The sequence below is a fragment of the Neopsephotus bourkii genome, unplaced genomic scaffold, assembly GCF_033783945.1.
Source record: "Neopsephotus bourkii isolate Nb327-2 ecotype Australia unplaced genomic scaffold, CSIRO-AGI_Nbou_v1 NB_1630, whole genome shotgun sequence".
Taxonomy (NCBI): Eukaryota; Metazoa; Chordata; class Aves; order Psittaciformes; family Psittacidae; genus Neopsephotus; species Neopsephotus bourkii.
In genome coordinates this window covers 11,800,775-11,820,659 of record NW_026902105.1, presented here as the reverse complement: position 1 = coordinate 11,820,659, position 19,885 = coordinate 11,800,775, and the positions used below count along the sequence as shown (strand labels likewise).

The 19,885-nt window shown below is 44.8% G+C and overlaps 1 protein-coding gene and 1 long non-coding RNA gene across 2 annotated transcripts in view; one reads left to right on the top strand and one right to left on the bottom strand.

Annotated features, from left to right (window-relative positions):
• Window positions 1-169: 169 nt before the first annotated feature.
• RNF139 (ring finger protein 139) lies at window positions 170-7,451 on the bottom strand. The gene is made up of 2 exons (XM_061373530.1): window positions 7,152-7,451; window positions 170-2,223 (listed from the first exon to the last, which is right to left on the bottom strand). Exons 1-2 carry the CDS (start codon window positions 7,330-7,332, stop codon window positions 413-415), a joined length of 1,992 nt encoding a protein of 663 aa, XP_061229514.1. The 5' UTR covers window positions 7,333-7,451; the 3' UTR covers window positions 170-412.
• Window positions 7,452-8,098: 647 nt separating this feature from the next.
• Window positions 8,099-19,885, top strand: part of LOC133223090 (uncharacterized) — a 29,092-nt gene continuing 17,305 nt past the window's right edge. Inside the window, exon 1 of the long non-coding RNA XR_009728456.1 lies at window positions 8,099-8,478. This is a non-coding gene — a long non-coding RNA (uncharacterized LOC133223090). The remainder of the gene's footprint in view (window positions 8,479-19,885) is intronic.

Here is a 19,885-nt window from a genome sequence, read left to right as displayed (position 1 = left end):
AGTAAAGCTGCTTTGGCTCAGGCTTTTCATTACTGATTTGACCTGCTCAAGTCTGTTTTCACCAGTATTCTTGATTTGCATCCAGAAATCACTGATGGGGCATTACTGGGATACAGTCTTTGGCACAGCATTGTCACTACATCAATTAAAGAGTAGTTTTCCAACCATCTTAAAAACATGTGAAAATGTTTTATTCCATGTACAATAATGTACATAATTTTCAGGTGGCCATGAAAGAGACCAGCAAAAATCAGAGGTATATTTACAGTAGCACACACCACAGTAAACCACCACTGTTCACAGACTCAACACTGAGATACTGCTGTTGTGCTTAAGTACAATAACTACAAAGTGATACTTTTATTGTTGGAAGTCAACTTTAAACAAATACCTCACGGCTTTGCAAAGGGCATTATTCACCAAGAGAGTCCGAGTCTGCATTCAGAGTCTCAGTCAATTGCTCTGCCACACAGTCACTGTCTTCCTCCTCACTGTCAGAACTGTCGTTATCCTCATTTACTTCATTTTCAGCATCAGCAGCTTCTTCTGCAGCTTCTACAGGGTTTTCATTGGGTGCCACAAACCCATTGTTGTTGGAAACACTGGCGTTTTCCTTGTCCTCAATGTACACTTTCTGGTGGCACATGGGGCAAGTGTCCTGGATGTACAGCCACTTCCGAAGACAAAGTGCATGAAAGTAATGGTTGCATGGGGTAATGCGAGCAGAGGTGGTGAACTCATGGTAGCAGATTGCACAGACATCATCTATTTCATGTAACCGACTTCCTTTTACCTCTGGAAGCGAGTTTATTTTCTTCACAGCAGTCCGGCGGTTTATAAACGTCTTCCAGCCATTCTTTGCTTGCAGGTAGATGTTGAAGTACGCGTGTAGACACATCATGCAAGCGCGGATCTTGCTGCCTGACTCAAATACCATTGTGTAAGCTCCATTCCCAAACATGATCACTCCAAAGATAAACTCAATAATATTGCCGGTTGACCGAACATAATAGACATAATCATCAAGTTTTTCCCATAGCACATTGTAGTAGCCATCAATCATAAACAGTATATAAACAGTAATAGAAACTATTACTTTGAGGCAGAGCTCGACACAAAATGCCGTCACAGCAAAAAGCCATGTGTTTAGTGCATAGTGGTGCCAGAGGATGTAACTGAGCAGAACTGGGAGGATGAAAAGGCAAGCAGAAACCAACAGGACAGGGAAGTGTCTGCGAAATGACGACACGTGGGAGGCACTGAGAGACATCAGCACAGGGTCTGTCATCCCATGGATAAAATGCAGGACTGCGGTCAACAAAAGGCACATGTTTCTACTCAGGCGAACCAACCGTTCTTCTGGTTTCAGTCCACTCAAACCAGTCTGCAGAGCCAAGATGAAAAACAAGACAGGTGCTACAAACCCCAGCCTCTTGTCATCCTCGTCAGTGGAGCCGATGAAGGCCAAGATGCCGAGCCCCAGGTAATGCGCGATGGAGGAGATGACGGCGCTCATGCCTAACACAGTTAAAGTGGAGTCACACCCACTTATGATCAGGCTGCAGAGCAGTTCCCAGCAGTTATCCCACGATATCAAGAAGAATTTCTCTTCTGTATTAGTTTCAGCCATCTTTACAACATATGTTAATACCACAGCCTGGGCTGTAAGTCTCGTTAGCCAGAAGACACGCAGTACAGCTGGAAACCGAATCCTTTTCCATGTATCCTCCATCAAGAGCTGTAATCCGTAAATGCGATACATGTGCCTCACCAGCAGATAAACATAGCGCACCGAGTAATAGAACCATTTAATTTTCATCACCAAAATGGCTGTGGTGTTTAGTGTCAGAACCAGGCCTGAAATAAAAACTAGTACCTGCCGGACATTTAAAGGTAATTCAACAATCAAGCCAATGACAGGAATCAGTATATCCAGGATGATGAGTTGAGAGTATATGGACTGCATATTCAGCAGTGTAACATACCCAATTCCAAAGGTCAGCTGAAGGATTGAAAGCGCCATCCATAGTGAAGGTCCTTTACGAGGGAAGATCTGGATTCCAAATGCAGCTGTGTAGTAGGCACTGTAGAAGTTTATGTGCAAAGCAGCATAGTAATTCACCAACACTGAAGTTGCAGCCAGCAGGAATGCTGAGGCGATCATATAAAACTTGAAAAGTGCTCGCTGTTGTAAGACCAGAACAACACTGGAGACAAAGACACCTAAAAACAGATTGAAGTCATTTAGTTCTCAGCAGAAATACAACACCAGATTGTAAGCTATGAGCTCTGGAGCTACATTAATTTCATGTATCACTTCCCCATTAGTCACTCATAACTCCGCGTTACCAATGGGGCCCTTTCCAGAACAACAACTTTCATCCTTTCAGAACAGACATCCTTTCCAGAGGATGACTTCAGCTCCGCATTTAATATGCCTGTTCCCTGCAGCTGCAGTGCAAAGCAATGCAAGCAGTAAATCACAATCACTTATTAAGGTCATCTGCAGTCTCAGACCAGAGCAGCGACAGCTCCCAGCAGTTCAGCCTCAGCCCTGAAGTCTAAGGGTAGTTAAATTCTAAAAGCAGAAAAGAATTACCACATTACAGGCAAAATTAATAAAGAATGAATAAAATAGTAAGTCCTCCAATTCACTTGAGCGAAGCACTCAACTACAGATATCCAAGCTGGAGTACTAAAGGTAAGTCACCAGTTTAGCTTAACCCTAATGGGAAAATAGTGAAAACTCACTGTAGTTTCCTGGGGGAAGACGTTGCTCCTCCAATTCCCTTTGGTTTGCTTTCAGTCCTGATAAGATACCATGAAACAGTCTTCAGAGAGAAGACCTTCTGCAGTACAGGTCTTTTGTACACAGAATTCAAACCTGTACCTGCTGCCCCTGCCAGTGTGAACTTGCATCCTCCTTGTCAGACACCAGGTTCAGATCCTGAAATTCCTGTTTGCTCACCTTTCCCTCACACTGACCATGAACACATCTTGGCCATGCCTGGGAAGTCTGTGCCTTCCTATGAGAAATCCTATCATAGCATCTATAATACCTTTGTGTTCTATTTACATCCTTGCAGTAAACTCCTGTAGTGCAGCTTATGAACGTCACTATGTACCACATCCGTAAGGGCTCTGCCCTATCAGGTGTTACATTAAATGGCACTTATCGCTACATTCACTTCCTTAAACATCACCTTCAGAAAACACATTGCTTTTGGTTTTGGCTTCTCAGTCAGCTTCCAGTCACTGCAACTGCTTTCTCTTCCAAACCAGTCTGGGGAGATTTTGACCTCTACAACTTACATTTGATTTTAAGTTTCTTTCAATTTCCATGTGGAAACGAATGAAATCATGAGTAATTCTTTTTTCTACAGGAGGACAGCATCAGTCTTTTCTGATGATTGTATTTTAGATCGCTCCAAATCCTCCATAATCAAGTGTTTAAAAATATATTGTAAGCCATGGGATTTTAAGATCATGGGAATAAAAAACTCTGCTCAGACCCAGCATCTGTTTCCACCAGTAGTGTTGCCAGCTGCTCGCATAAAAACAATAATACAAACAGCAGCCTTGAGGACTGAATGAGACAGGAGAGGGTCAGTGCAAAAGGCCGACTACAAAAGAAGTTATGAATGCACTTTTACAGTATTCCCTGCCAGCAGCACTGGCCGATACAAAAACATTCTCCTTAACTAATCATTAACCTGGTAACCCTGTGGAGTGCACTGAGGAAAAGCCACAGTCAGTTTCCAGAAAGTACCTTGTATCATAGCTCAGCTCTTCCACAAAACCCCCTGAATATTCATGCTTTACACACAGCACTTGTTTTAACATCAGCTGGATGGTTTCACTGCCTTCTGCACACCACACACACGCCTTTGGGAAATGAACAACATCTGACAAGTCAGTCTCCTCTCTTTTCCTGGCAGTCACAGAAAAGGCTCCCAGACTTGTAACTAGCTCCTTATTTATCCAGTTCTGCTCATCTGAGGTAAAGGAGATGCATTTTGCACTGAGCAGGCTGCTCTCAAACACACCTGTTGACAAAGCCTAGTTATCTTCCCTGCAGCTTCAGCAGCAGGCAGGCCTGTGTTTAGGTACTACAGGTCATCTCAGAACACAACCATTTCACTTGTAAGACAGCCCTAAACACAGTACTGCAAGTCAACAGCAGAGTTAGGCCTACTGCTTCCTCTGAATAGGAACTAACAAGGTGCAGCATTTCGCTACCAACACTTGTGTGGAAAAGCCAAGACAACCCAAAGGGACCTCAGAAGACCACAGGAGATAACTGAAATCTCAGAAAGAGAGGTGAGCTCTCCTCTCCCTTGTCTCCATGTCATTCAGTCCATCTTGCCCTGAGAAGTGCTCACCAAGCAGTCCATCTTTTCCCACTTGCCTCTGATGGGAAACGCTGCAGTTCCTCCCTTGGTAAGAGTTGTCTCATGTTTCTGTATATACTGCTGCTCACTTTCACTGTGCCACCCCCTCACCAATTGTCTCTGGTATGGACTCTAACACAGCAGTTAATCAAACCATGAGCAATTCCTTTTAACCCATTTCCACTGTTACAATGAATTCTTGCCCATCATTTCCCCCCCCCCCCCTTTAATTCCTGCCACTCATCAGTGTCTTTATAGTAACACACTGCTGAGGATTCAACTTTCAGTCAGTTGCAGGGCTCAACTACCTTTACACGTCAGTATTTTAAGTGTGTGGAATTGTCAAATTACGTTTCCCCTAGCCCCAGCCATTCCACTTGCTAACACATCTTTCTACAGACTCCAGTATTTACAGTAACCCTTTCTCTGTCCCTGCTGAGGAGGGACTCCTGCCTGAATGACAGTTTCACCTCCTGGGGGTCACTTCTCTGCTGGAATGGGAGTTAAAATACCCATGCCAAGATACAAAAGGTAAACATCACGTTGGAAACAAAGCAAGGTTAATGAGATTAAAGAACTGTGCTCCAGTTGGAGATGTTGGTTTTTGTGCCACGTGTAACTCCATGTATTTGTGTAGAAAATAAGTGAGGGAAGAATGAGACTGGGGAATGCTGCAGTAAAACTTCTTCAGAACCATCCCAGTCTCTGTTCCTGCTCCTGGAGCGCTCTACTCCCAGAGTGTTTCAGCACTGTTCAGTATCACCCCTGAAAGCTATTGATATCTATGGAGCTACAATCTTTCTATCTAGAGAACAAACTGTGTTCATCCTAACTAATACTGTGTTACAGGGAAGACAGGGAATCAGTCTTCCAAAGCCTGCAAATGGTAACTAAAAGGGCAACTTCCCCACTATTTAAATACAGAATGATCCAAAATAAACATTTCCGTTTATCCCAACAGTAGCAAAACCCCAACCCTGTAATCCTTGAATTCAGATGAGGTAAAAATAGATGCAAAAGCACCCTGTTGTCTGAACCACATGGGAGGAACACCATCCTTAAGCGGTTCTGTTTAATTTCTCTTTAATTTCAGAAAGCCAAGAACCACAGCCCACTTGTCTCAAAGTACAAGGTAAGTCCCTTGGCATAAACTGTTCCCAGAGATCTTTTGCAGGAGGCAGGGATTACCCACTTCTCCCAAACCCTTCCAGAAAAGTGATCACATAACTGCAATCCTGAAAAGCACCTTAACCTGTTGATCCCAGTATCACACATTTGAGACCATCATGTAATACATCCACCATTCTTATTTATGTGGGATTAATTTCAAAGCACTTCCTTGAAATTAAAAAAAAAGCTTCTCAATACAATAAGGGACTCCTAAATTAAGCTGGTGAGGCACTGCAGTGTCAGTTTTTTAAATGGAATTACCAGTGGGAAGCACTCTTCACAATTCCCGAACTTTGGAACAAAGGGTCAAGAAAATGGGAAGCTGGGAGACAGCACCCCACCCTCCTCCCGGTGGTCACAGAGCTGTGGGTATCAGCTGCCAGGCCAGGCAAAGGTGAGGCAAGACCTGCTTAGCCTCGCGTCTCACCTAGCAGCCACTTCCCAGGCTCCCACTGCCAAAGGAGAAGCTGCCCAAATAAAGCATCTGCTTTGCTTTGCTGCTTTCTTCTCCCTCCACTCTCAATGCTGTCTTGGGGCGGGTTATCCTTTACTTTTTCGTTCCACTCCTCAGCTTCTACAATGCCATCACCACTGCCTTCTTGCTGTGCACCCTCCCTTTCAACCACTCTTCTCCACTGCCTATCCCAACAGCCATACCACCTATTTCCTTTCCGACTATTAAACATCAAACAAAACACAGAATCAGCATGCCACAGGCCTGCAAAAAGCTCTTGCTGTGTTTTCTATTCTCCCTTCCTTTCTGTCTCAGCATTCCCAGCTCCAGACGTGATAATCCAATGCAGCATCACCTCTACAGCAGTTCACAGAACCGAGTCTACGTAAGAACCCAAGATAACAATACCGAAAAAGTACCACCTAGTCACACCAATGATTTTCAATCCCAGGCTATTAAGAATAACCATGAGCAAGTTTAAAAGACTTCTTTCTCATTTGGGCACCAAATACCCGGCATTTCTGAATTGCTGCTCCTAACCTAAGCGTTTAACAGCGGATTTCAGGAGATACCACAATGTGCTTGAAAACAAACAAAACCCTACAGCCCCGGAGCCCCACGTTTTCCGCCATGGAAGCCCGCAGGGGGGACTCATGGCCCCCATTCCCCGTGCACATGGCGAGCGGCGCCCTTCCGTCAACGGCCGCAGCCCGCGGCTCGGCTTCCCCCGACTGCGCCTCCCGACAGCGACAATGCCGGGGGGGGGGCCGGCAGGCAGGAGGAGCCGGCCCCGCGCCGGGACTCGGGGGACGGAGGCTGGGTGGGGAAGCGGAAACCGAGCGGGGATCAGGGAGATGATCCACGCGAGCGCGGACTTGGGGGAGCCCAGGGCAGGGGAACGGAGGCGGCAGGAAGGGGACAGAGCCGGGTGGGGTGGGGGGAAGGCAGGCCGCGACAGCAGCCGACTACAGGGCTGAGGGGACGGGGGAGGGAAGCGGCGCCGCGCCCCGCCGGCGGCCGTGAATACCGCCAGCGAGGTGGGCAGCAGCGAGGAGGGCCCAGGCCCGGCGGGGTGCCGACCCCCAGCGCCCGGCCGGCGGCGAAGGGCGGCGGGGCGGGAGGGGAAGGTGTCTCACCCAGCAGCCGCAGCAGCACGCCCAGGAGCGCGGCGCACAGGGACCCCCCCGGCAGCGGGGACGAGTTGAAGATGGCGTCGATGAGGAACAGGCTGGGCACCCGCAGCGCGACCTCCAGCCCGGCCCGCAGCCGCGGGCCCAGCCGCAGCCACGGGAGCTGCGGAGGGCCCGAAGCCGCCATCCCCTGCGAAGGGGGCCCGCAGCCCCCTTTCTCCCGCCTCTCAGGGAGCGGAGGGGTGGCTGTGTGGGGAGGTGTGGCGGCCGCAGCGCTCGCTACCGCCCCGCGCCCACCGTCCGGGCCCCCCGCCACGGCGCCGCCGCCGCCTCCATGTTCCTCTGCGCTCCCTCGGCAGCGCCGGCCCCAGCCGGGCCGCGGGGGCGGGGCAGGGTCGCGCGGGCGTCGCATGCGCGGCTCCGCCCCTGGCCCCAGGGAGGAGGTGGCTCCGTGGCCTACCCGGCGGCTGTGGGCGCTGTCCGGGGTCCGTGCTTCTCCTGGGGCGTGTTTGGGGAGCGAGCAGACACCATCTGCCATTCCATAAAACACACCCACGGGCCCGTCCATCACGTTCGTACAACTTCTGCAGCACAAAGAGCCTTTTTCTCGTAATTCCGGGGCGTTGTTTGTCCCGCCGCGGGTTCATCCCGCCCCGAGGCCTGCGGGAGCGCTGAGGTAAATCCTGCCCCGCCGCGCAGTGAGGCGTTCACCTGGGGCAGGAATGAGCTGTTAATGAGGGAGGGGTGCACGGAGCGTCCTGTCCGGGGGTGTGTGAGGCAAAAGCGCTCTCTTGCTAAGCGCATGGCCACAGACAGCGATCGTGTGGGGAAAAAAGGTATTTTCCTCTGAAACCTGTTTCCTCCCTCATGCATCTTTACAGAAGACACAGATATAGGGACTATTAGAAACTTCAGGCTGACTTGATAAATATATTAAAAACCAAATTAAACGCACACGTGTAAGCAACGTTAGTCCATCCGAAAAGAGCATTTTGCACGCCATCGCTTGGGCAAATCAAACCCCGCTTCAGGCCACCCCTGCCTGTTGTGTGCCTGTTGGCATCTGCCCTGCTGGCCTGTGCCAGTGTCCGCACCAGCTCCACCTGCCGCAGCTCAGCCCTCTCTTCAGCCTCGATAGTCCATGGCTTAAGCCCTTGGAAGTCCTATTGTGTTCAGAGGATTTTGGATCACCAGCAGCAGTACTGCACAGGAACTGTCCTCAGCAGTGTCCTGCGCTAACAAAGCCAGAAATGTTGCCGGATTGCTAAAGGATTGTATTACAAAATCCATAGACAAAGTGTAATCGCATGCTGAAAGTCGTAACTCTGACCTAGTAAGTATCCCCGTGCCAAATAACAGAAGCTAGGGTTTAAAATGTCAAAAGTGCTTGTTTGACTTAGATTTGAATCACAGTGATTCGGACTTGCCTGAATAATTTTACTCCTCAATCAAGTATAAGATGCTGGATATAAATGAAAGTATTTGATTTGAAATTAAAAGAGCTGTAAATCAAGCAGTTCTGCGTACTTGAATTCCCTGTCCTCCCGAGCCCCTTTCAACTTCATTTAATATCCTCATCAGTAAAGGGGATCTTAAATCTGTTTTGGTAGACTTCAGGATCAGAGGTGATGCTGTAATACATATTTATATCGCTTCAAGGACATGTGGAGTAAATGGAATCCATTAAATGGATTTTCAGGTCTAAATACGTGCATTTACAGGCATATTTTACAGATGTTATTTAGGCATGTAAGTACAGTCATGGGTATCTGCAAATTATTTTGTGCATAAGCAGTTCCAGGTTGCAAACATACCAGAAATCCTAGTGCTAGTGGAACATATCAGCTCAGTCTAATACATTTCTTTACACTTGTTCTTCAGTTCTTAAACACTTGTGGCAGTGTTTAAGATTCCTTCTTTTCATTTAAATTCAATAAAAAGAATCAAAACTCGATTATCCTGTGTACAAGATATAGGAAGATGACACCTACTGGAGGTTTCTAATTTTGCAGTTTGCACTACAGAGTTTCAAGTGAGGAATAATAAACCCGATTCAACTTTATAACACAAGCTTACCTCTACTGAATTCACTTCAGTTATATATATATAAATCGAAGAAAACCCCTATTCTTTACTGTAAGGGTGGTGAGGCACTGGGATGGGTTGCCCAAGGAAGCTGTGAATGCTCCATCCCTGGCAGTGTTCAAGGCCAGGTTGGACAGAGCCTTTGGTGACATGGTTTAGTGTGAGGTGTCCCTGCTCATGGCAGGGGGGTTGGAACTGAATGATCTTAAAGTCCTTTCCAACCCTAACTATTCTATTATTCTATTCTATGATTCTGTTTCTAGGGTTTAATATAGGCTCAACATCTTCATAAATTTGGGCATTAAATCCTAAGTGCATTCATATTAATACGATATAAAAAACGTTTTCTCAGCTGGGGACTTCTGCAAGCTCTTGTTCATAAACAAATGAACAAATTAAGCAGAAAGTTCTTTTATTTATCTATATAGATTAACTGTTAAGGGCAAACAGTCCTGAACTGCAAGGTGAAGGTTGTTCCACGTATCACTGTGGCAGTGTGTACCTGACTTGGTAAGCGTGTCAAGTGTCAAGCCCACACCCCGTGACAAGGCAGTACAAAAGAACATGCCCCGAGGAGCAGTTTCATAATAAATAAGCACTTAACACACAAAAATGCTTTCCAAATAATTTAGTACACGTCCAATATCAGGCTCTGAGTCAGAAAGGTGCAGATCAGTTCATTTCAGTGGCAAATAGAAGTCACTACAGTCCATTGACGTTCTGTGCGGTATGTGGCAGGAGTTTGGGGGTTTACTCTTAGTTGTGTAAAAACAACTTTGGTGGGGTTTTTTGACAGCTCAGAGTGGTCAAAATTCATATTTTTTCAAAAACTATTTACATTTTTCAAATCGAGATGTTTAGAACAAAAGGAACTGCATAACTACACATCATCAGTGCAGCCTTTGGTGCTTTCTGTGAGCTACAGCTGTGTAAGTAGCATGTGCTGAAATCAGTGGACACGGAGCAATCTTTGTTAGCTTATGGAATGGTAGGATCATGTCATGGAAGGTGTTCCTTCCCATGGCAGGGGGTCTTTAAAGTCCCTTCAAGTCCAAACCATTTTGTGATTGTATAAGAGTTTCAAGTCTGCCCATGCCGCATTTAGGGTCTGTACCCATATATGATGGCCACATCTATACCTACTTTTTGACAAAACAACTTCTGAGTTTTTCAGACTCCTCCTTTTGCGTAAGTGCTGTTATGAGCCATTCAAGACAAAGGCTTTATTGGATTAATGCCAATGTTCACATCAGTATTACAAAATCACATGGTCTTGCAAAAGCCGCTTTTTGTAAGTAAGAAGACTAAATATGCAGGGGAGGTTTTAGAGTACTGTTTTTCTTCTAACTACAAGGTCTCAAAAAGCTTTAAATAGACATGATACCTTTGCCTTGAAACACCACATGTCAATTTTGCCTAATACAACAACAATGCATTTTGTAAGAATGAAAACAGCTGGCTGCTGAGAAAAACTGTGCAAAATGTGCATGCCAAAAAAGTGTTTTAGTTTGCAATGAATGTAGCAATCCATTAACTATTTCCACATTTAGTATCTGCTTCCCAGATACCTTTAGCAGTGAATTACCCAATACCATTTTGCATTCCTTATGTAAGAATAAAGCTCTGTACAGTATGTCTTTAATTTTGTCACAACAGCTTTTAATTACAATCAGGATGTCTATATTTTGCACTGAAACAAAACCCAAGAGTCACTGAAGGAATCTTAAGTGGGTTTTCTTCTCCCAGGATGATTTTCTAGCATGAAAAAGACCAATCTGTATTTTTAAACAGACAAATACTGGTGGTTTATTAGTGTAGGCTTTGGGGGGCTCCGCAGTGGGTGACACTTAGCTGTGCTTTTGGAAGCTGCCCATTGCATCCTGCAAGGACAGCTTGTGCAACTAATTCTGCACACTGGAATGCTGCATTCAGGCGTTGTCAGCATGTGCTGCTAATGAGAATGACCTGGCAGCTAGTGCATATAGAGGCACAGACTTTCATACACCTAACTTGCTGTTCTGCAGTTTGGTATCGATGCCCTTTAAGGCTGAGAAAGCTGGGTTTTTCTGACTTGAAAAAAGAAGGCTCAGGGGAAACCTTATCCCATGTTCCAGTAACTAAAGGGTGGCGAAGAATATAGAGACTCCCTTTTTACAAGGAGTCACATGGAAAAGACAAGGGGTGATGGGCACAAGTTACTCCTGGGGAGATTTCAACTGAACACAAGAGGAACATTTTTTACAGTGAGAACAATCAGCCGTTGGAATTATCTCCCCAGGGAAATGGTGGATTCTTCAGCATTGAACACTTGTAAGTTCAGCTGGACTGGGTGCTTTGCCTAGAAAGGTTGGACCAGATGATCCTTGAGGTCCCTTCCAACCTGGTATTCAACAGTTCTACAATTAAAGACACCAGTAGTCTTTACCCAGGAATAGTTTATGTCTTCTGAAGAGAAAATAATCAAATCAAGGTAAGATTTGAAAAGTGAAGGTAAAACCTGTAAATATTGTAATGGAACCTTTTCAATATATTAAGAATTTCCTTATAAAAATCAGTGTGTTTAATATTAATTATTGTTTTAAGTTTGGGGTTTATTCCTTCTTTGATGCTGAATGCCATGAACTTAGATAGCATTTCTTAGAAGAAGCTAAGAAAGCAGAAGGCAATTTACTCATAGTGAGTTTTGGACAAAACAGATCATAACGACTATGTTGTGTGAAAGATGGATTTTGATTTCACATCTGTGTGACATGTCTGTAACCTAAGAGCACTCACTGTGTTTCCCTCAGTGGGAGGATGGCAGATTTATGTTTGTTATTTGAAGAGAATGCTCACTTGGGAAGTTGACAATGCCTCAAGAGTTTTCTGCCTTGGCAAAGCAGAGTCAAAGCACAGGGGTGAGTCTTGGGTCATCCTGACAGGAAATGACAGACATCCAGGTGCATGAGGAAAATCTCCCAATTCTATAATTGTCCCCATATTCCTTTAATGACAAACTTTCTCTTTAAAGAGATGATTGCAAAGAAATGCATTAGGCCTTGTTGTTTATGGTTCACAGTTTTCAGTAAAACTGTGCAGAGAAAGAGCCTTACAGGTCTTTGCTGAGAAAAAAGTGTGATAAGGTTATGAATTATATTAACAGTTGCTTACTGGCATATTTCTCTTATTTCCTAACTATGACTGTCATACTTAGCAAGGAGACAAGAAAAGAAAAAGACACAGGGTACATATAGGGACTGCAGCCCCTTCCTGGCATCCCTCTGGCTACAGGGAGATGTGCTGCAGGCCTCTCTGTGGTGAGGACAGCAGACATGGACAACACAATCCAGCTGCCCAAGGTGCCATGCTGAGGGCAGCACTCACTTCTGGATTTCTTGGCTCTGGCTCTCCTCTGTGCTGGGGCCATAGGGAAAAGGGCCACTTCAGATCACTCCTCCCTGATACATCACTGACACTGCTGTTGTTCTGTTTTCCAAGAGCATACATGAAGCAATGTCTGTCTGTCTAAAGTGCCACACACATTGTGGCTTCTGCCACAGAGGTTTACCTTCCTTTCCAGAGCTGCCAGCTAAGTGTTTCTGACCTGATTTAAAGAGTTAACTGAGCAAGCAAAAAGAAAGAATGAGTAACAATCCTTTCTTTTATTACTGCCAAGTATGTATCTTCTCTTGCCATGATTTTTTTTATCATCTTGCTCGAGATGGGCAATATTTATTTATGTGCTTGCCTGTTTCTCCCCTCAATACTGTTATCAATCAATAGTAGAAAAGACAGCATGCTTTACTACAGATCACACAGTCAAAATAACTACAATGCTAAAGTAGTAAAATACATTTAAAGTATCAGAGCAGATGTTAGAAATTTGCCCTAGCAATTGATATTCATAGAATCATAGAATAGTTAGGGTTGGAAAGGACCTTAAGATCAACTTGTTCCAACCCCCCTGCCATGGGCAGGGACACCTCACACTGGATCATGTCACCTAAGGCTCTGTCCAACCTGGCCTTGAACACTGCCGAGGATGGAGCATTCAGAGATTCCTTGGGCAACCCATTCCAGTGCCTCACTACCCTCACAGGGAAGAGCTTCTGCCTTAGATCTAACCTGAACTTCCCCTGTTTAAGTTTGAACCCGTTACCCCTTGTCCTGTCACTACAGTCCCTAATGAAGAGTCCATCCCCAGCATCCCTATATGCCCCCTTCAGATACTGGAAGGCTGCTATGAGGTCTCCACACAGCTTTTCTTCTCCAGGCTGAACAGCCCCAACTTTCTCAGCCTATCTTCATGTGGTAGCTGCTCCAGTCCCCTGATCATTCTCATGGCCCTCCTCTGCACTTGTTCCAACAGATCCATGTCCTTTTTATGTTGAGGACACCAGAACTGCACACAATACTCCAGGTGAGGTCTCACAAGAGCAGAGTAGAGGGGCAGGATCACCTCCTTCGACCTGCTGGTCACACTCCTTTTGATGCAGCCCAGGATACGGTTGGCTTTCTGGGCTGCAAGCGCACACTGAAGCCGGCTCATGTTCATTTTCTCATCGACCAGCACACCCAAGTCCTTCTCCACAGGGCTGCTCTGAATCTCTTCTCTACCCAACCTGTAACTCTGCCTGGGATTGCTCTGACCCACGTGTAGAAATGTTCAATATTTTCCCAGATTTTAATATGAGTTTCAGTTGTGTAACTGCTCTTGAGTGTTACTTCTTGTGAGCCCAATATCTATTTGTTCAAAGAAATTTGTGTCTTTGTTAGAAGATGTGGGAAGCTGGAAAATCCTGACTGGCAGAGCAGCTCATTTTCAAACACCAGACAGCAGTTCAGAGATGCTGTGCCTAACTGAGCAGGAAACAAAAATAATTGTGATACTTTGTGTGAAGTATATGGAAAAGCAAATGCTGCCATCACAAGAGTTTCTCTGACCTCAGCCACGCTTGGCTTTGTACAGCTGTTAGTGTAACAAATAAAGTGCAGATCCAGTGTTCATTTTTAGCTTCATTAATGAAAACCACAAATAAAATAGCAGCTGTACATACAGAACCTTGCTCCATAAGTTGTGTTTTATAGCCGAGGAGAAAGACTTGGGAGTTTTGTTTGACAAGAAGCTCAACATGAGCTGGCAGTGTGCAGTTGTAACCCAGAAAGCCAACTGTATCCTGGCCTGCATCAAAAGGAGTGTGACCAGGAGGTCAAGGGAGGTGATCTTGCCTCTCTACTCTGCTCTTATGAGATCCCACCTGGAGTACTGCATAAAGCTCTGGGGCCAACAACAGAAGAAGGACATGGACCTGCTTGAGCAAGTTCAGAGGAAGCCACAAATATGATCCGAGGGCTGGAGCACCTCTCCTATCAAGACAGGCTGAAAGAGCTGTTCAGCCTCGAGAAGAGGAAGATCCAGGAGCTCTTAGAGCAGCTTCCAGTACCTAAAGAGGCCAAGAAAAAGCCTGGAGAGGGACTGTTTACAATGGCGCTTAGTGACAGGACAAGGAGGGATGCTCATCATTATATGTGTCTTCTGGAGCAACTGCTATGTGTACTGAAGCCCCATTTCTCAGGAAGAGGCTGGACATCCCTTCTGATGGCAAGTAGAGAAGATATCACTCATTTTCCTTCCATATGCAACCTTTGCTTTCACTTTATTAAACTGCCTTTGTCTTAACCCACAACTTCTTTCCTTTTGTATTTTCTCCCCACCGTGTTCTGCTGAGGAGGGGAGTGCAAGAGCAGCTGGGTGGGTGCCATGGGGCCAGCCAAGGTCAATTCACCACACCATCACTGTCTTAAGACACTCATCTTTGAAGAGGTGGAATCATCCTCCAGCAATCCTAGAGAAGAAAATCTTCTCATTGCCTGTCCAGGGGAGCTGGATGGTTCTCAGCCCTTCATTTGACTTAAACTGGGTGAGGAGAATGTACCACTGAGGGCTGAATAGCAACATCTCCTTCAACAATGTGAGAAATGGACTTGTAAATTTTGGGATAAATAGCATGACTGATGTTTTACATGCTCACATAGGTGGCTCCAGTTCCCACCCTTTCCCTCTTAACTGTAAGCAATGTGGAGCACAGAATACCTTTTTTATGAACCAGTTTTGTATTTTGAGATTGAGGCACTGAAAATATAAAAATGCTGAGCAAAATATTTTTTAAATTCAATATTATCTGCATTAAGATGTGCAATATGTGAACATAAGATGTACATGATATGCATATATCATAAAGGTATATTGTGTACTACCTTTGATCAGTGCCCTGTTTTGAAAACATCATTATAGCCTTTTCCCACTTTTCCTTCAAGTTCGTTAGTGCAGTGCACTTTGGGGAGTGTTTTGATATTTCCTTTTCCTACAGGATAGCTTTAACCTGGAAAAAACCTCTCACAGTTTTGCTCTTGTGAGTTAGTTAAAGGGAGTAGTTATGAGTGTGCAATCTGAAGTGCTGCATTCCAGGCTTTTACACCTAAAATAACTCCCATTCTTCAGAGATTCAGATTTGTTCTGAAGATTTGGAGGAGCAAAGAATTGTTTTTAGAACTTAATGGTTAACTTTTAAACAAGATTTTATTCCTAGTCAGCAAATTCCTTGAAGCTTCCTAAGGTGATGTCAAACTCCAGCATTAGCTTTGATTAGAGCAACATCAAATATCTGCGTTGGAATCTGACACCACATGAACTTTGCTCAGCCTCAGGTTTCAGTGCAATGCTGGTGTTTTATAAATGTTAATGAAAGGCATAATTCCAGATTTTATCAATGTTGGTTTCCTATAAAAGACACTGAAACTTGTAATTTAAATATAAAAGCAGCATAATGATTCCTTTAGCTGAATGTCTCCTTTGGGCTTCGAATAAATGAAACTCTCAGGATACTCTCAGGTATGAAGATAAAAGGAAAAACTCGAATCAAGAGAAAGGAGTTAGCTGAATTCTTCTGAGACAGGGGAACTTCACATCCCAAGGAAAATCTGATTTTAACCCACTTGTTTGGTGAGTTGCGTTAAGAACTGAAAAAGCCCATTCAGTACAGACACTATTTCCAGCCAGCCCCATGACACTTGGTGGCCTGGCCAGAAGATGGCAAGCTTGTTTTGTGGGAGCAAAGAAAGTGTGCCCGACACCCAGGCGGCTGTAAGAATGAAAGAATTCCCTGTCAGCACTAGAAACGTTAGCGTTAGTTTCATTCTCCTTATAATGGTTGAGCTGTAAAACAACAACAAATAACAAAACCTGTGGTGATTTGTGGCCAGGAGGAGGGAAGAAGTGCTCAGGGAAGCAAGTCCCTCTGACCCCACTGTCTTTCCTGATGTGGTACATGCTCCAAGTGATGCAACACAGTGCCAGTCTTGCATGTCCTGCCCTGCATTTAGTGTCTGGCTCTGTAATAGCACAGTTCTGAAAAAGCCATGGAATAATCTCACACAATTAAGTTCCAAATATGACGCATCTCCTCCCAGCTGTGGGCTTTCTGATCCAGCAGCACTCTCACAATTGGCAGATATCTTTTTCTGCCTTGTAGAATTACAGTGCTTTATAATCTGCTGTGAAGTTTTTGCTTTGCTCTGTTATTATTTTCTTCCTTCCTTCCACAGCTTTGGCATGGTGAGGGTCAAGGATTCGCATGCAGTGACTTTGGAAACTCTTTACAGTCTAGCACTTTCCCCTCGCAGCCATCAAAGACTATCAATTTCTGAATCCTCTCCAGAACTGCAAGCAATCCTTTTGCTTCCTTAGACATTGAATAATTCTGCCTCATACTCCAGATACTGGTAATTGGATAAAGCTCTTATTTTACGAGCTCATTTCTGATTTGGCCAGAAGTGCAAATGCTTCCCATCAGTGGCTGAACATTCAGTTTCTACAAAGCTCCCGTTCCCTGACCTGGCATTCCCCAGTGTGGAAATACTCTGTGTTCACAGAAACAACTAAGTTGAAGAAATACGCACACCACTTGGAGCAAAATGCCATGATAGTCATAATGTCTCTGAACTTACAGGAGATCATTTCATAGTTTTGGACTGCAACTGCAAAACTGGAAGGAAAAAATGTTTCCCTTCTACTGGCTGGGCAGTTCCTCAGTCCAGCTCAGTGTTTCCACACAAGCCATTGTGCTGCTTTCGAAGAAATGTTCCTGTAATCACACCTGGAATTTCCCCACTCTTGATAGTTCTTACAAAAAGATCATATGTACTGTCAGCAAAAAAACCCCACCATATTTTCTTTTCTGAATGCCAAATTCGTGGTTCCTACCCAGATTTTCATCAAACAGGATTCACTCCCTACTGCTCAGTGCTGCTGCTCTCAGCTTTTCTAAGTTGTACTGGATGATTCCAGGAGCAGGTCTGCCTCCTGAATGTCCCCTCCTCTGATTCCCAGGTGCTTGGGCAGGTTGTCTCTATTGCTGTTGTTTGAGTCATGCCCTCTCTGATCAACCATCTCTGAAATCCTTCCAAACAGGAGATGAGGTGGAGTCAGCTCATGCTGGCTTTGGCAGGATTTAGATCAGGTCATCTGGGTACGCTTTCCTGATCTGTTTGAACTGATGAACTTCTGTGCTGTGGCTCCTGGCAACACAGTCCAGTAGCCTCCCTTTATTTCAGCATGTAGTTCATGTGGCTATACACTGAACCAGCCTATGGACTGAACATTCTGTCCACATCCCTGCCTCAGGTTAGTTCCCTGATTCGGATTATCACTTGAACACACAGTTGCATCTGCTGGCCTAAGGAAGAGGATGGGATCATGCACAAGAAGCAGGGTAAGGACAGATCCACCTCGCATCCTTTGAAAACTTTACACTGTTTCTCATCACCTATATCCCAAAAACTTGCAGTTCACATATGGAAAAGATTGTAACTGCAGAAGCTAACAGCTTCAGAACTCTTCCATGATCTTTCTTGAACTGGAAGGGATACTGCTTGGGTGTCAGAACTGGACTACTAACAAAAGAAAAATATTGAAATAAAAAAAAACCCAGTCCTGACCCCCCTGTAATCCCTTTTGGTGAAGCCACACGGTGTGACTGGCTGCTGGTGACTGCGAGAGGAGGGGAAGAAAGCCATGGGAAGAACTTGGCTACATCAGACCTCAGAGTAATGCATCTGAATATCAAGGACCGAGTGGCTCATCCCATTATTATTCTCTCTCTTTGCTGCAGATTTTTTTGCAGCACTCTGTTTGCTTTTTTTTTTCTTCCCAGAATCCAGTTTAAAAATAGAAACTGTCAGGACTGGAATGTTTTGCTGATAGTGCTGGAAGAGAACATCTGTAAGAATTATAAATGTGCCACTGCAAAACGATTCTTAGGGATGCGTGTGTGAACTTTGCATATTCCACAGATAAACTGATCTCCAGAAAATACAAAATAATGGCAGCCATTGGCCACTGTCTGTTATACAGGGACCACGTGTAGTGTTGGTATTTTTTCAGGTTTGTTCAGCGTTCTTAGAGCCATTTTGAACCACACATTCCTGTCCCTGCCAAGTTACATTGCCAAATTCAATCAATATTCCGTTTCTAGAATCATAGAATAGTTAGGGCTGGAAAGGACCTTAAGATCATCAAGTTCCAATCCCCCTGCCATGGGCAGGGACACCTCACACTAAACCATGTCACCCAAGGCTCTGTCCAACCTGGCCTTGAACACCGCCAGGGATGGAGCATTCACAGCTTCTCTGGGCAACTCATTCCAGTGCCTCACCACCCTTACAGTAAAGAACTTCCTCCTTATATACTTATATCTTCCTTATATTCTGTCAAGACTTTTTCCTCAGCAGCCGATGTAACACACTGCTTTTACTTTTTCCTTTTCCAGATTTTGTGTTTTGGAATAACACCAAGATTTTATATCATGGAATTACATTTAGCTATAAGGCCAAATTATCAGCTGTTGTCATATAGTTCAGTTTAGTGGAATTAAGGAAACCAGCTGAGTCCATGACAAATGGGGAAGGTTTCTACAGAATTGACATGATTTCTGTTTAATGACACAAAATCAACCAGAGGTGTCTGCATCTAAATGTTTTTCTTCAGCTCTCAAGAGAAAATAAGAACAACTGCCATTTAACTTGCTTTCTTCTACTGTAACAGCAAGCGTTCCTTTAATAACAGTAATGTGAATCAAACTGCTGTTCTGGTAACACTGTGGCATGTACTGCAGGGTCTGCAAACAGTGCATACTCAGTTCATTGCAGATGGGAGCTACTTGAGAGTGATTTCACCTTAGTGGAAATTGACTGCATCAAGGAATAGAATTTCATAGAAACATAGAATGGTTTGGGTTGGAAGGGACTTTAAAGCTCACCCATTTCCAACACCTCTGCCATGGGCAGGGACACCCTCCACTAGACCAGGCAGCTTCAAGCCCCATCCAAACTGGCCTTGAACACTGCCAGGGATGAGGCATTTGCAGGGATGAAGATTTGCAGCTCTTTGATATGAAATAAAGCCTGAGAGGACTTTATATCTCTGACATAAATATTACAGTGACAGGCGACAAGCATTACTTAAGTGAGGCATAAATACTTGCTTAAGAGAAGCTTATATTCTTACCTGTGGCAGTTCTGAACCTTCAGCGCTCATGCTGTCTGATGGAAACCTCACAGCTTTCACCAGACTCCTTAGTTTTTTGATAAATCTCCACAAGCCCTCCTTTCATTATATT

Coding starts and splice junctions, on each gene's coding strand:
- RNF139 (XM_061373530.1), bottom strand. CDS start 7,332: ATGGCGGCTTCGGGCCCTCCGCAGCTCCCGTGGCTGCGGCTGGGCCCG. Junction 2,224..7,151: donor CGTGCTGCTGCGGCTGCTGG/GTGAGACACCTT, acceptor ATCTGTTTTTAG/GTGTCTTTGTCTCCAGTGTT.